The sequence below is a fragment of the Hyla sarda genome, chromosome 13 (genome assembly GCF_029499605.1).
Source record: "Hyla sarda isolate aHylSar1 chromosome 13, aHylSar1.hap1, whole genome shotgun sequence".
In the NCBI taxonomy this organism is placed as follows: domain Eukaryota; kingdom Metazoa; phylum Chordata; class Amphibia; order Anura; family Hylidae; genus Hyla; species Hyla sarda.
The window spans coordinates 466,788-482,004 of NC_079201.1; the positions used below are offsets into that span (position 1 = coordinate 466,788).

General features: G+C 43.6%; 1 protein-coding gene across 10 annotated transcripts in view; it reads right to left on the minus strand.

Moving 5' to 3' along the window:
* The window catches only part of LOC130297385 (platelet endothelial cell adhesion molecule-like), a 385,117-nt gene that overhangs the window by 35,298 nt on the left and 334,602 nt on the right, over nt 1–15,217 (minus strand). For 6 of the 10 annotated variants that reach the window (XM_056549812.1, XM_056549810.1, XM_056549811.1 and 3 more), the window contains one exon: nt 2,503–2,627. The exons of the other annotated variants lie outside the window; for them this stretch is intronic. In XM_056549812.1, coding sequence (XP_056405787.1) covers nt 2,503–2,627 — 125 coding nt within the window. The remainder of the gene's footprint in view (nt 1–2,502; nt 2,628–15,217) is intronic. 10 annotated transcript variants of the gene reach the window in all.

Below are 15,217 nucleotides of genomic sequence, written 5' to 3' on the forward strand. Positions count from 1 at the left end.
GCTGTGTAATGCTGATGATGGGCTCTTTACAGTAAGAGTAGTCAGGCTGTGTAATGCTGATGATGGGCTCTTTACAGTAAGAGTAGTCAGGCTGTGTAATGCTGATGATGGTCTCTTTACAGTAAGAGTAGTCAGGCTGTGTAATGCTTGTGAGGAGGAGTTCTTTACAGTGAGAGTAGTCAGGCTGTGTCATGCTGATGATGGGCTCTTTACAGTAAGAGTAGTCAGGCTGTGTAATGCTGATGATGGGCTCTTTACAGTAAGAGTAGTCAGGCTGTGTAATGCTTGTGAGGAGGAGTTCTTTACAGTAAGAGTAGTCAGGCTGTGTAATGCTGATGATGGGCTCTTTACAGTAAGAGTAGTCAGGCTGTGTAATGCTTGTGAGGAAGAGTTCTTTACAGTGAGAGTAGTCAGGCTGTGTAATGCTGATGATGGGCTCTTTACAGTAAGAGTAGTCAGGCTGTGTAATGCTGATGATGGGCTCTTTACAGTAAGAGTAGTCAGGCTGTGTAATGCTTGTGAGGAGGAGTTCTTTACAGTAAGAGTAGTCAGGCTGTGTAATGCTGATGATGGGCTCTTTACAGTGAGAGTAGTCAGGCTGTGTAATGCTGATGATGGGCTCTTTACAGTGAGAGTAGTCAGGCTGTGTAATGCTGATGATGGGTTCTTTACAGTAAGAGTGGTCAGGCTGTGTAATGCTTGTGAGGAGGAGTTCTTTACAGTAAGAGTAGTCAGGCTGTGTAATGCTGATGATGGGCTCTTTACAGTAAGAGTAGTCAGGCTGTGTAATGCTTGTGAGGAGGAGTTCTTTACAGTAAGAGTAGTCAGGCTGTGTAATGCTGATGATGGGCTCTTTACAGTGAGAGTAGTCAGGCTGTGTAATGCTGATGATGGGCTCTTTACAGTAAGAGTAGTCAGGCTGTGTAATGCATATGAGGAAGGGTTCTTTACAGTGAGAATGGTCAGGCTGTACAATACTTACAAGGAGGGGTTCTTCACAGTAAGAGTGGTCAGGCTGTGTAATACTTAATGGGGAAAAAACTGTTGACCGTGCCAGAAGATACGAAATTAAAGGGGTATTCCAGGATAATTTTTTATTTGACTATGCTACAGGGGTGTAAAGTTTGTGTAGTCCATAATATAGTGTCTGTACCTGTGTGTGACGGTTTTCTCACAATTCTTCTGTGATTTTCACCCCAATATTTATTTTTAACAGCATACAAAATGACTGTTGTCTCAGATTTTTCCCAGGTTGCAATGCGGCCGAGACCTGACTCACTAGTCAGCTGATTACAGGGAGCCTGTCTGCTTCAATGGGTGGAGCGATCACTTGGTGGGAGAGAGATCAATCTGCAACTAATGCAACAGCTGTAGGCACCCTGATTGAAAACCACAGGTCTTTTTGAATGGATGCAGCTCATTTATGTTTCAATGGGTGGGGTGGCTGATGTGTGGGAGGGAGGAAAATGGAATTATGGGATTTGTAGGCAAAAAAGAAAACTCAAACAGGAAATACCAGTTCACAAAAAGCCAGCCACAGTGTTATGGTAATGTCACAACATAGCCAAGACAAGCGCAGATCCTTCCTAAGCCTGTCCATTACTGTCTTATGGTGGAGAACCCCTTTAAGATTCCTGTCACAACAAGATCCGTCGAAGATTTGGGATGAGATACTGAGGATTGGTGTTGAGGTGGTGTGGACTGTATGAGGACTCCTGACCATTGGTGGTGGACCCTATGGACGGCTCAGGGGAGACCTCGGCCACGTCTTGGGATATGTGAAATTCCATACTCCTTACCATAGAGCAGTGTCTTTAAAACAGTGTGTCTCCAGCTGTTGCAAAACTACAACTCCCAGCATGCCCGGACAGCCAACAGCATGCTGGAAGTTGTAGTTTTGCAACAGCTGGAGCTGCGCTGTTCGGAAAACCCTCCCACAGAACAACAGCAATTAGGTATTAGGAAGTAGAATGGATAGCAGTTAATTGTAATATCCATATCAGACACTAGGTGTCAGCAGATATGGAATAACTGTATCATACACAGATGTGCTATTCCAGCCGAGGCCACTAGATGTCAGCCAATGTCTTCCGTATTCTGATATACATATTACGGGAGATCCTACGTGCCCAGTTGTTAACCCCTTCAGCACGTGTTTGTGCCGAGGCCCAGGAACCTCCAGGTCAAGCTGTTTTATAAAAGGAGGGGAATGTTGTTGATGTTTAGGGTGGAGGTGGGGTGCCCCTTAAAGACGTGAAGTTTCCAGTTTCCCCGATGCACTTGGCACAAAACGTTCCCAAATCTTCGCTTTGGGGAGAAGATGGAGGAAGCGATTGTCTTCTCCTTCCTGCACATTCAGCGAACATTTTGTTTTGTCCTCCTGGCGATCGGCATGGTACACAGGGGTGACGCAGCGGCTGAGGGTGTGGCGTGAACACCCCCCCCCCCCGCGACCAATCTGCGCTATTGTTATGATAAAAATCATCGCCCACGACCACTTACCCAACAATGTGCAGCCAAGGTCCCGAGACGTCTTCTGAGGTCACCTGGACCCACGGAAAGTCCCCATTGTCCTCGCCAAAACGCGCCAAAGGCGTATGGTCCTCTCTCACGTGCCAGCACCGGACCTGTAAGAGTTAAGTTCTCCCAAACTTAAAGATTTAAAAAAAATTCTGCTTTGTAAAATAGAGAAATGCCGTATTCTAATGTACCTGGCAAAATGGCCGCCTGGGAACTTATACTTAGAAAATAGGGCCAGAAAAAAATCACATATATGTATCCCCGTAACATTCCATTAGAGAATGTTTAATTTTGCTGTAAAAAAAACTAATCAAAAAACAAAAGAAAACATATTAAACTGCTATGAGGAGGGGTTCTTTGCAGTAAGAGTGGTCAGGTGTAATGCTTATTAGGAGGAGTTTTTTTTAATGGTAAGAGTAATTGGGCTGTGAAATGCTTATATGGAGGGGTTCTTTACAGTAAGAATAATTGAGCTGTGTACTGCTTATAAGGAGGTGTTCTTTACAGTAAGAGTGGTCAGATTGTTTAATGGTTATCAGGAGGGGTACTTTACAGTAAGAGTAGTCAGACTGTGTAATCCTTATGAGGAGGGGTTCTTTACAGTAAGAGTAATTGGACCATGTAATGCTTATGAGGAGGGGTTCTTTACAGTAAGAGGAATTGGGCTGTGTAATCCTTATGAGGAGGGGTTCTTTACAGTAAGAGGAATTGGGCTGTGTAATCCTTATGAGGAGGGGTTCTTTACAGTAAGAGGAATTGGGCTGTGTAATCCTTATGAGGAGGGGTTCTTTACAGTAAGAGAAATTGGGCTGTGTAATCCTTATGAGGAGGGGTTCTTTACAGTAAGAGTGGTCAGACTGTAATCCTTATGAGGAGGGGTTCTTTACAGTAAGAGTGGTCAGACTGTAATCCTTATGAGGAGGGGTTCTTTACAGTAATAGTGTTCACCTTATTACACAGGATTTTTTGCATCAGGTAGTAACGGGAGACTCTGTGTGTGTTCAGTGTAATACTGATGCACCTTACGCTTCACTCTCTATAACGTTTCGCTCTCTCTATATAACGTTTCGCTCTCTCTATATAACGTTTCGCCCTCTATATCACGTTTCGCTCTCTATATAATGTTTCGCCCTCTATATCACGTTTCCCTCTCTATATAACGTTTCGCCCACTATATATAACGTTTCACCCACTATATATAACGTTTCGCTCTCTATATAACGTTTCGCCCACTATATATAACGTTTCGCTCTCTATATAACGTTTCGCCCACTATATATAATGTTTTGCTCTCTATATAACGTTTCGCTCTCTATATAACGTTTTGCTCTCTATATCATGTTTTGTTCTCTATATAACGTTTCGCCCTCTATATCACGTTTCGCCCTCTATATCACGTTTCGCTCTCTATATAACGTTTCGCCCACTATATATAACGTTTCGCCCACTATATATAACGTTTCGCCCACTATATGTAACGTTTCGCCCACTATATATAACGTTTCGCCCACTATATATAACGTTTCGCCCACTATATATAATGTTTCGCCCTCTATATCACGTTTCGCCCTCTATATCACGTTTCGCTCTCTATATAACGTTTCGCCCACTATATATAACGTTTCGCCCACTATATATAACGTTTCGCCCACTATATATAACGTTTCGCCCACTATATATAATGTTTCGCCCTCTATATAACGTTTCGTCTCTATATAACGTTTCGCCCACTATATATACAACGTTTCGCCCACTATATATACAACGTTTCGCCCACTATATACAACGTTTCGCCCACTATATACAACGTTTCGCCCATTATATATATAACGTTTTGCCCACTATATATAACGTTTTGCCCACTATATATAACGTTTTGCCCACTATATATATAACGTTTCGCCCACTATATATAACGTTTCGCCCACTATATATAACGTTTCGCCCACTATATATATAACGTTTCGCCCTCTATATCACGTTTCGCTCTCTATATAATGTTTCGCCCTCTATATAACGTTTCGCCCACTATATATAACGTTTCGCTCTCTTTATAACGTTTCGCCCTCTATATCACGTTTCGCCCACTATATATATAACGTTTCGCTCTCTATATCATGTTTTGTTCTATATATCATGTTTTGTTCTCTATATAGCGTTTCGCCCTCTATATGTATGATAGGAGATTAGATTGTGATCTCCTGGGGTCAGGGATGATGGGAGTGATACATTGTATGATAGGAGATTAGATTGTGATCTCCTGGGGTCAGGGATGATGGGAGTGATACATTGTATGTGATAGGAGATTAGATTGTGATCTCCTGGGGTCAGGGATGATGGGAGTGATACATTGTATGATAGAAGATTAGATTGTGAGCTCCTGGGGTCAGGGATGATGGGAGTGATACATTGTATGATAAGAGATTAGATTGTGATCTCCTGGGGTCAGAGATGATGGGAGTGATATATTGTATGATAGGAGATTAGATTGTGATCTCCTGGGGTCAGGGATGATGGGAGTGATACATTGTATGATAGGAGATTAGATTGTGATCTCCTGGGGTCAGGGATGATGGGAGTGATACATTGTATGTGATAGGAGATTAGATTGTGATCTCCTGGGGTCAGGGATGATGGGAGTGATACATTGTATGATAGAAGATTAGATTGTGAGCTCCTGGGGTCAGGGATGATGGGAGTGATACATTGTATGTGATAGGAGATTAGATTGTGATCTCCTGGGGTCAGGGATGATGGGAGTGATACATTGTATGATAGGAGATAAGAGTGTGATCTCCTGGGGTCAGGGATGATGGGAGTGATACATTGTATGATAGGAGATTAGATTGTGATCTCCTGGGGTCAGGGATGATGGGAGTGATACATTGTATGTGATAGGAGATTAGATTGTGATCTCCTGGGGTCAGGGATGATGGGAGTGATACATTGTATGAAAGGAGATTAGATTGTGATCTCCTGGGGTCAGGGATGATGGGAGTGATACATTGTATGATAGGAGATTAGATTGTGATCTCCTGGGGTCAGGGATGATGAGAGTGATACATTGTATGTGATAGGAGATTAGATTGTGAGCTCCTGGGGTCAGGGATGATGGGAGTGATACATTGTATGATAGGAGATTAGATTGTGATCTCCTGGGGTCAGGGATGATGGGAGTGATACATTGTATGATAGGAGATTAGATTGTGATCTCCTGGGGTCAGGGATGATGGGAGTGATACATTGTATGATAGGAGATTAGATTGTGATCTCCTGGGGTCAGGGATGATGGGAGTGATACATTGTATGTGATAGGAGATTAGATTGTGATCTCCTGGGGTCAGGGATGATGGGAGTGATACATTGTATGATAGGAGATTAGATTGTGATCTCCTGGGGTCAGGGATGATGGGAGTGATACATTGTATGTGATAGGAGATTAGATTGTGATCTCCTGGGGTCAGGGATGATGGGAGTGATACATTATATGTGATAGGAGATTAGATTGTGATCTCCTGGGGTCAGGGATGATGGGAGTGATACATTGTATGATAGGAGATTAGATTGTGATCTCCTGGGGTCAGGGATGATGGAAGTGATACATTGTATGATAGGAGATTAGATTGTGAGCTCCTGGGGTCAGGGATGATGGGAGTGATACATTGTATGATAGGAGATTAGATTGTGAGCTCCTGGGGTCAGGGATGATGGGAGTGATACATTGTATGATAGGAGATTAGATTGTGATCTCCTGGGGTCAGGGATGATGGGAGTGATACATTGTATGATAGGAGATTAGATTGTGATCTCCTAGGGTCAGGGATGATGGGAGTGATACATTGTATGATAGGAGATTAGATTGTGATCTCCTGGGGTCAGGGATGATGGGAGTGATACATTGTATGTGATAGGAGATTAGATTGTGATCTCCTGGGGTCAGGGATGATGGGAGTGATACATTGTATGATAGGAGATTAGATTGTGATCTCCTGGGGTCAGGGATGATGGGAGTGATACATTGTATGATAGGAGATTAGATTGTGATCTCCTGGGGTCAGGGATGATGGGAGTGATACATTGTATGATAGGAGATTAGATTGTGATCTCCTGGGCTCAGGGATGATGGGAGTGATACATTGTATGTGATAGGAGATTAGATTGTGATCTCCTGGGGTCAGGGATGATGGGAGTGATACATTGTATGATAGGAGATTAGATTGTGATCTCCTGGGGTCAGGGATGATGGGAGTGATACATTGTATGATAGGAGATTAGATTGTGATCTCCTGGGGTCAGGGATGATGGGAGTGATACATTGTATGATAGGAGATTAGATTGTGATCTCCTGGGGTCAGGGATGATGGGAGTGATACATTGTATGATAGGAGATTAGATTGTGATCTCCTGGGGTCAGGGATGATGGGAGTGATACATTGTATGATAGGAGATTAGATTGTGATCTCCTGGGCTCAGGGATGATGGGAGTGATACATTGTATGTGATAGGAGATTTGATTGTGAGCTCCTGGGGTCAGGGATGATGGGAGTGATACATTGTATGATAGGAGATTAGATTGTGAGCTCCTGGGGTCAGGGATGATGGGAGTGATACATTGTATGATAGGAGATTAGATTGTGATCTCCTGGGGTCAGGGATGATGGGAGTGATACATTGTATGATAGGAGATTAGATTGTGATCTCCTGGGGTCAGGGATGATGGGAGTGATACATTGTATGTGATAGGAGATTAGATTGTGATCTCCTGGGGTCAGGGATGATGGGAGTGATACATTGTATGTGATAGGAGATTAGATTGTGATCTCCTGGGGTCAGGGATGATGGGAGTGATACATTGTATGATAGAAGATTAGATTGTGATCTCCTGGGGTCAGGGATGATGGGAGTGATACATTGTATGATAGGAGATTAGATTGTGATCTCCTGGGGTCAGGGATGATGGGAGTGATACATTGTATGATAGGAGATTAGATTGTGAGCTCCTGGGGTCAGGGATGATGGGAGTGATACATTGTATGATAGGAGATTAGATTGTGATCTCCTGGGGTCAGGGATGATGTGAGTGATACATTGAATGTGATAGATTAGATTGTGATCTCCTGGGGTCAGGGATGATGGGAGTGATACATTGTATGATAGGAGATTAGATTGTGATCTCCTGGGGTCAGGGATGATGGGAGTGATACATTGTATGATAGGAGATTAGATTGTGATCTCCTGGGGTCAGGGATGATGGGAGTGATACATTGTATGTGATAGGAGATTAGATTGTGATCTCCTGGGGTCAGGGATGATGGGAGTGATACATTGTATGAAAGGAGATTAGATTGTGATCTCCTGGGGTCAGGGATGATGGGAGTGATACATTGTATGATAGGAGATTAGATTGTGATCTCCTGGGGTCAGGGATGATGAGAGTGATACATTGTATGTGATAGGAGATTAGATTGTGAGCTCCTGGGGTCAGGGATGATGGGAGTGATACATTGTATGATAGGAGATTAGATTGTGATCTCCTGGGGTCAGAGATGATGGGAGTGATACATTGTATGATAGGAGATTAGATTGTGATCTCCTGGGGTCAGGGATGATGGGAGTGATACATTGTATGTGATAGGAGATTAGATTGTGACCTCCTGGGGGTCAGGGATGATGGGAGTGATACATTGTATGATAGGAGATTAGATTGTGATCTCCTGGGGTCAGGGATGATGGGAGTGATACATTGTATGATAGGAGATTAGATTGTGAGCTCCTGGGGTCAGGGATGATGGGAGTGATACATTGTATGATAGGAGATTAGATTGTGATCTCCTGGGGTCAGGGATGATGGGAGTGATACATTGTATGATAGGAGATTAGATTGTGATCTCCTGGGGTCAGGGATGATGGGAGTGATACATTGTATGTGATAGGAGATTAGATTGTGACCTCCTGGGGGTCAGGGATGATGGGAGTGATACATTGTATGATAGGAGATTAGATTGTGATCTCCTGGGGTCAGGGATGATGGGAGTGATACATTGTATGATAGGAGATTAGATTGTGAGCTCCTGGGGTCAGGGATGATGGGAGTGATACATTGTATGATAGGAGATTAGATTGTGAGCTCCTGGGGTCAGGGATGATGGGAGTGATACATTGAATGATAGGAGATTAGATTGTGATCTCCTGGGGTCAGGGATGATGGGAGTGATACATTGTATGATAGGAGATTAGATTGTGAGCTCCTGGGGTCAGGGATGATGGGAGTGATACATTGTATGTGATAGATTAGATTGTGATCTCCTGGGGTCAGGGATGATGGGAGTGATACATTGTATGTGATAGGAGATTAGATTGTGAGCTCCTGGGGTCAGGGATGATGGGAGTGATACATTGTATGTGATAGGAGATTAGATTGTGATCTCCTGGGGTCAGGGATGATGGGAGTGATACATTGTATGTGATAGGAGATTAGATTGTGATCTCCTGGGGTCAGGGATGATGGGAGTGATACATTGTATGATAGGAGATTAGATTGTGATCTCCTGGGGTCAGGGATGATGGGAGTGATACATTGTATGTGATAGGAGATTAGATTGTGATCTCCTGGGGTCAGGGATGATGGGAGTGATACATTGTATGATAGGAGATTAGATTGTGAGCTCCTGGGGTCAGGGATGATGGGAGTGATACATTGTATGATAGGAGATTAGATTGTGATCTCCTGGGGTCAGGGATGATGGGAGTGATACATTGTATGATAGGAGATTAGATTGTGATCTCCTGGGGTCAGGGATGATGGGAGTGATACATTGTATGTGATAGGAGATTAGATTGTGAGCTCCTGGGGTCAGGGATGATGGGAGTGATACATTGTATGATAGGAGATTAGATTGTGATCTCCTGGGGTCAGGGATGATGGGAGTGATACATTGTATGATAGGAGATTAGATTGTGATCTCCTGGGGTCAGGGATGATGGGAGTGATACATTGTATGTGATAGGTGATTAGATTGTGAGCTCCTGGGGTCAGGGATGATGGGAGTGATACATTGTATGATAGGAGATTAGATTGTGAGCTCATGGGGTCAGGGATGATGGGAGTGATACATTGTATGTGATAGGAGATTAGATTGTGATCTCCTGGGGTCAGGGATGATGGGAGTGATACATTGTATGATAGGAGATTAGGTTGTGATCTCCTGGGGTCAGGGATGATGGGAGTGATACATTGTATGATAGGAGATTAGATTGTGAGCTCCTGGGGTCAGGGATGATGGGAGTGATACATTGTATGATAGGAGATTAGATTGTGAGCTCCCGGGGTCAGGGATGATGGGAGTGATACATTGTATGATAGGAGATTAGATTGTGATCTCCTGGGGTCAGGGATGATGGGAGTGATACATTGTATGTGATAGGAGATTAGATTGTGATCTCCTGGGGTCAGGGATGATGGGAGTGATACATTGTATGATAGGAGATTAGTTTGTGATCTCCTGGGGTCAGGGATGATGGGAGTGATACATTGTATGATAGGAGATTAGATTGTGAGCTCCTGGGGTCAGGGATGATGGGAGTGATACATTGTATGTGATAGGTGATTAGATTGTGATCTCCTGGGGTCAGGGATGATGGGAGTGATACATTGTATGATAGGAGATTAGATTGTGATCTCCTGGGGTCAGGGATGATGGGAGTGATACATTGTATGATAGGAGATTAGATTGTGAGCTCCTGGGGTCAGGGATGATGGGAGTGATACATTGTATGTGATAGGAGATTAGATTGTGAGCTCCTGGGGTCAGGGATGATGGGAGTGATACATTGTATGATAGGAGATTAGATTGTGAGCTCCTGGGGTCAGGGATGATGGGAGTGATACATTGTATGATAGGAGATTAGATTGTGAGCTCCTGGGGTCAGGGATGATGGGAGTGATACATTGTATGTGATAGGAGATTAGATTGTGAGCTCCTAGGGTCAGGGATGATGGGAGTGATACATTGTATGTGATAGGAGATTAGATTGTGATCTCCTGGGGTCAGGGATGATGGGAGTGATACATTGTATGATAGGAGATTCGATTGTGATCTCCTGGGATCAGGGATGATGGGAGTGATACATTGTATGTGATAGGAGATTAGATTGTGAGCTCCTGGGGTCAGGGATGATGGGAGTGATACATTGTATGATAGGAGATTAGATTGTGATCTCCTGGGGTCAGGGATGATGGGAGTGATACATTGTATGATAGGAGATTAGATTGGGATCTCCTGGGGTCAGGGATGATGGGAGTGATACATTGTATGATAGGAGATTAGATTGTGATCTCCTGGGGTCAGGGATGATGGGAGTGATACATTGTATGATAGGAGATTAGATTGTGAGCTCCTGGGGTCAGGGATGATGAGAGTGATACATTGTATGATAGGAGATTAGATTGTGAGCTCCTGGGGTCAGGGATGATGGGAGTGATACATTGTATGATAGGAGATTAGATTGTGATCTCCTGGGGTCAGGGATGATGGGAGTGATACATTGTATGATAGGAGATTAGATTGTGATCTCCTGGGGTCAGGGATGATGGGAGTGATACATTGTATGTGATAGGAGATTAGATTGTGATCTCCTGGGGTCAGGGATGATGGGAGTGATACATTGTATGATAGGAGATTAGATTGTGATCTCCTGGGGTCAGGGATGATGGGAGTGATACATTGTATGATAGGAGATTAGATTGTGAGCTCCTGGGGTCAGGGATGATGGGAGTGATACATTGTATGTGATAGGAGATTAGATTGTGAGCTCCTGGGGTCAGGGATGATGGGAGTGATACATTGTATGATAGGAGAATAGATTGTGATCTCCTGGGGTCAGGGATGATGGGAGTGATACATTGTATGATAGGAGATTAGATTGTGAGCTCCTGGGGTCAGGGATGATGGGAGTGATACATTGTATGTGATAGGAGATTAGATTGTGAGCTCCTGGAGTCAGGGATGATGGGAGTGATACATTGTATGATAGGAGATTAGATTGTGATCTCCTGGGGTCAGGGATGATGGGAGTGATACATTGTATGTGATAGGAGATTAGATTGTGAGCTCCTGGGGTCAGGGATGATGGGAGTGATACATTGTATGATAGGAGATTAGATTGTGATCTCCCGGGGTCAGGGATGATGGGAGTGATACATTGTATGATAGGAGATTAGATTGTGATCTCCTGGGGTCAGGGATGATGGGAGTCATACATTGTATGTGATAGGAGATTAGATTGTGATCTCCTGGGGTCAGGGATGATGGGAGTGATACATTGTATGATAGGAGATTAGATTGTGATCTGCCGGGGTCAGGGATGTTGGGAGTGATACATTGTATGATAGGAGATTAGATTGTGATCTCCAGGGGTCAGGGATGATGGGAGTGATACATTGTATGTGATAGGAGATTAGATTGTGATCTCCTGGGGTCAGGGATGATGGGAGTGATACATTGTATGATAGGAGATTAGATTGTGATCTCCTAGGGTCAGGGATGATGGGAGTGATACATTGTATGATAGGAGATTAGATTGTGATCTCCTGGGGTCAGGGATGATGGGAGTGATACATTGTATGATAGGAGATTAGATTGTGAGCTCCTGGGGTCAGGGATGATGGGAGTGATACATTGTATGATAGGAGATTAGATTGTGATCTCCTGGGGTCAGGGATGATGGGAGTGATACATTGTATGATAGGAGATTAGATTGTGATCTCCTGGGGTCAGGGATGATGGGAGTGATACATTGTATGATAGGAGATTAGATTGTGACCTCCTGGGGTCAGGGATGATGGGAGTGATACATTGTATGATAAGAGATTAGATTGTGAGCTCCTGGGGTCAGGGATGATGGGAGTGATACATTGTATGATAAGAGATTAGATTGTGAGCTCCTGGGGTCAGGGATGATGGGAGTGATACATTGTATGATAAGAGATTAGATTGTGATCTCCTAGGGTCAGGGATGATGGGAGTGATACATTGTATGATAGGAGATTAGATTGTGATCTCCTGGGGTCAGGGATGATGGGAGTGATACATTGTATGATAGGAGATTAGATTGTGATCTCCTGGGGTCAGGGATGATGGGAGTGATACATTGTATGATAGGAGATTAGATTGTGATCTCCTGGGGTCAGGGATGATGGGAGTGATACATTGTATGTGATAGGAGATTAGATTGTGATCTCCTGGGGTCAGGGATGATGGGAGTGATACATTGTATGATAGGGGATTAGATTGTGATCTCCTGGGGTCAGGGATGATGGGAGTGATACATTGTATGATAGGAGATTAGATTGTGATCTCCTGGGGTCAGGGATGATGGGAGTGATACATTGTATGATAGGAGATTAGATTGTGATCTCCTGGGGTCAGGGATGATGGGAGTGATACATTGTATGATATGAGATTAGATTGTGAGCTCTGGGGATGATGGGAGTGATACATTGTATAATAGGAGATTAGATTGTGATCTCCTGGGGTCAGGGATGATGGGAGTGATACATTGTATGATAGGAGATTAGATTGTGATCTCCTGGGGTCAGGGATGATGGGAGTGATACATTGTATGATAGGAGATTAGATTGTGAGCTCCTGGGGTCAGGGATGATGGGAGTGATACATTGTATGATAGGAGATTAGATTGTGATCTCCTGGGGTCAGGGATGATGGGAGTGATACATTGTATGATAGGAGAGTAGATTGTGATCTCCTGTGGTCAGGGATGATGGGAGTGATACATTGTATGATAGGAGATTAGATTGTGATCTCCTGGGGTCAGGGATGATGGGAGTGATACATTGTATGATAGGAGATTAGATTGTGATCTCCTGGGGTCAGGGATGATGGGAGTGATACATTGTATGATAGGAGATTAGATTGTGAGCTCCTGGGGTCAGGGATGATGGGGGTGATACATTGTATGTGATAGGAGATTAGATTGTGAGCTCCGGGGTCAGGGATGATGGGAGTGATACATTGTATGATAGGGGATTAGATTGTGATCTCCTGGGGTCAGGGATGATGGGAGTGATACATTGTATGTGATAGGAGATTAGATTGTGATCTCCTGGGGTCAGGGATGATGGGAGTGATACATTGTATGATAGGAGATTAGATTGTGATCTCCTGGGGTCAGGGATGATGGGAGTGATACATTGTATGTGATAGTAGATTATATTGTGATCTCCTGGGGTCAGGGATGATGGGAGTGATACATTGTATGATAGAAGATTAGATTGTGATCTCCTGGGGTCAGGGATGATGGGAGTGATACATTGTATGTGATAGGAGATTAGATTGTGATCTCCTGGGGTCAGGGATGATGGGAGTGATACATTGTATGATAGGAGATTAGATTGTGATCTCCTGGGGTCAGGGATGATGGGAGTGATACATTGTATGTGATAGTAGATTATATTGTGATCTCCTGGGGTCAGGGATGATGGGAGTGATACATTGTATGATAGGAGATTATATTGTGATCTCCTGGGGTCAGGGATGATGGGAGTGATACATTGTATGATAGGAGATTAGATTGTGAGCTCCTGGGGTCAGGGATGATGGGAGTGATACATTGTATGTGATAGGAGATTAGATTGTGATCTCCTGGGGTCAGGGATGATGGGAGTGATACATTGTATGATAGGAGATTAGATTGTGATCTCCTGGGGTCAGGGATGATGGGAGTGATACATTGTATGATAGGAGATTAGATTGTGATCTCCTGGGGTCAGGGATGATGGGAGTGATACATTGTATGATAGGAGATTAGATTGTGATCTCCTGGGGTCAGGGATGATGGGAGTGATACATTGTATGTGATAGGAGATTAGATTGTGATCTCCTGGGGTCAGGGATGATGGGAGTGATACATTGTATGATAGGAGATTAGATTGTGATCTCCTGGTGTCAGGGATGATGGGAGTGATACATTGTATGTGATAGGAGATTAGATTGTGATCTCCTGGGGTCAGGGATGATGGGAGTGAAACATCTATTTAACGTTTTGTTCTCTATATAAAGTTTCGCCCTCTATATAACGTTTCGCCCACTATATATATGACGCTTCGTTCTCTATATGACGCTTCGTTCTCTATATAACGTTTCGCTCTCTATATAACGTTTCGTCCACTATATATAACGTTTCGCCCACTATATATATGACGCTTCGTTCTCTATATAACGTTTCGCTCTCTATATAACGTTTCGCCCACTATATATAACGTTTCGCCCACTATATATATGACGCTTCGTTCTCTATATAACGTTTCGCTCTCTATATAACGTTTCGCCCACTATATATAACGTTTCGCCCACTATATATATGACGCTTCGTTCTCTATATAACGTTTCGCCCACTATATATATGACGCTTCGTTCTCTATATAACGTTTCGCTCTCTATATAACGTTTCGCCCACTATATATAACGTTTCGCCCACTATATATATGACACTTCGTTCTCTATATAACGTTTCGCTCTCTATATAACGTTTCGCCCACTATATATAACGTTTCGCCCACTATATATATGACGCTTCGTTCTCTATGTGACGCTTCGTTCTCTATATAACGCTTCGTTCTCTATATAACGTTTCGCCCACTATATATATGACGCTTCGTTCTCTATATAACGTTTCGCCC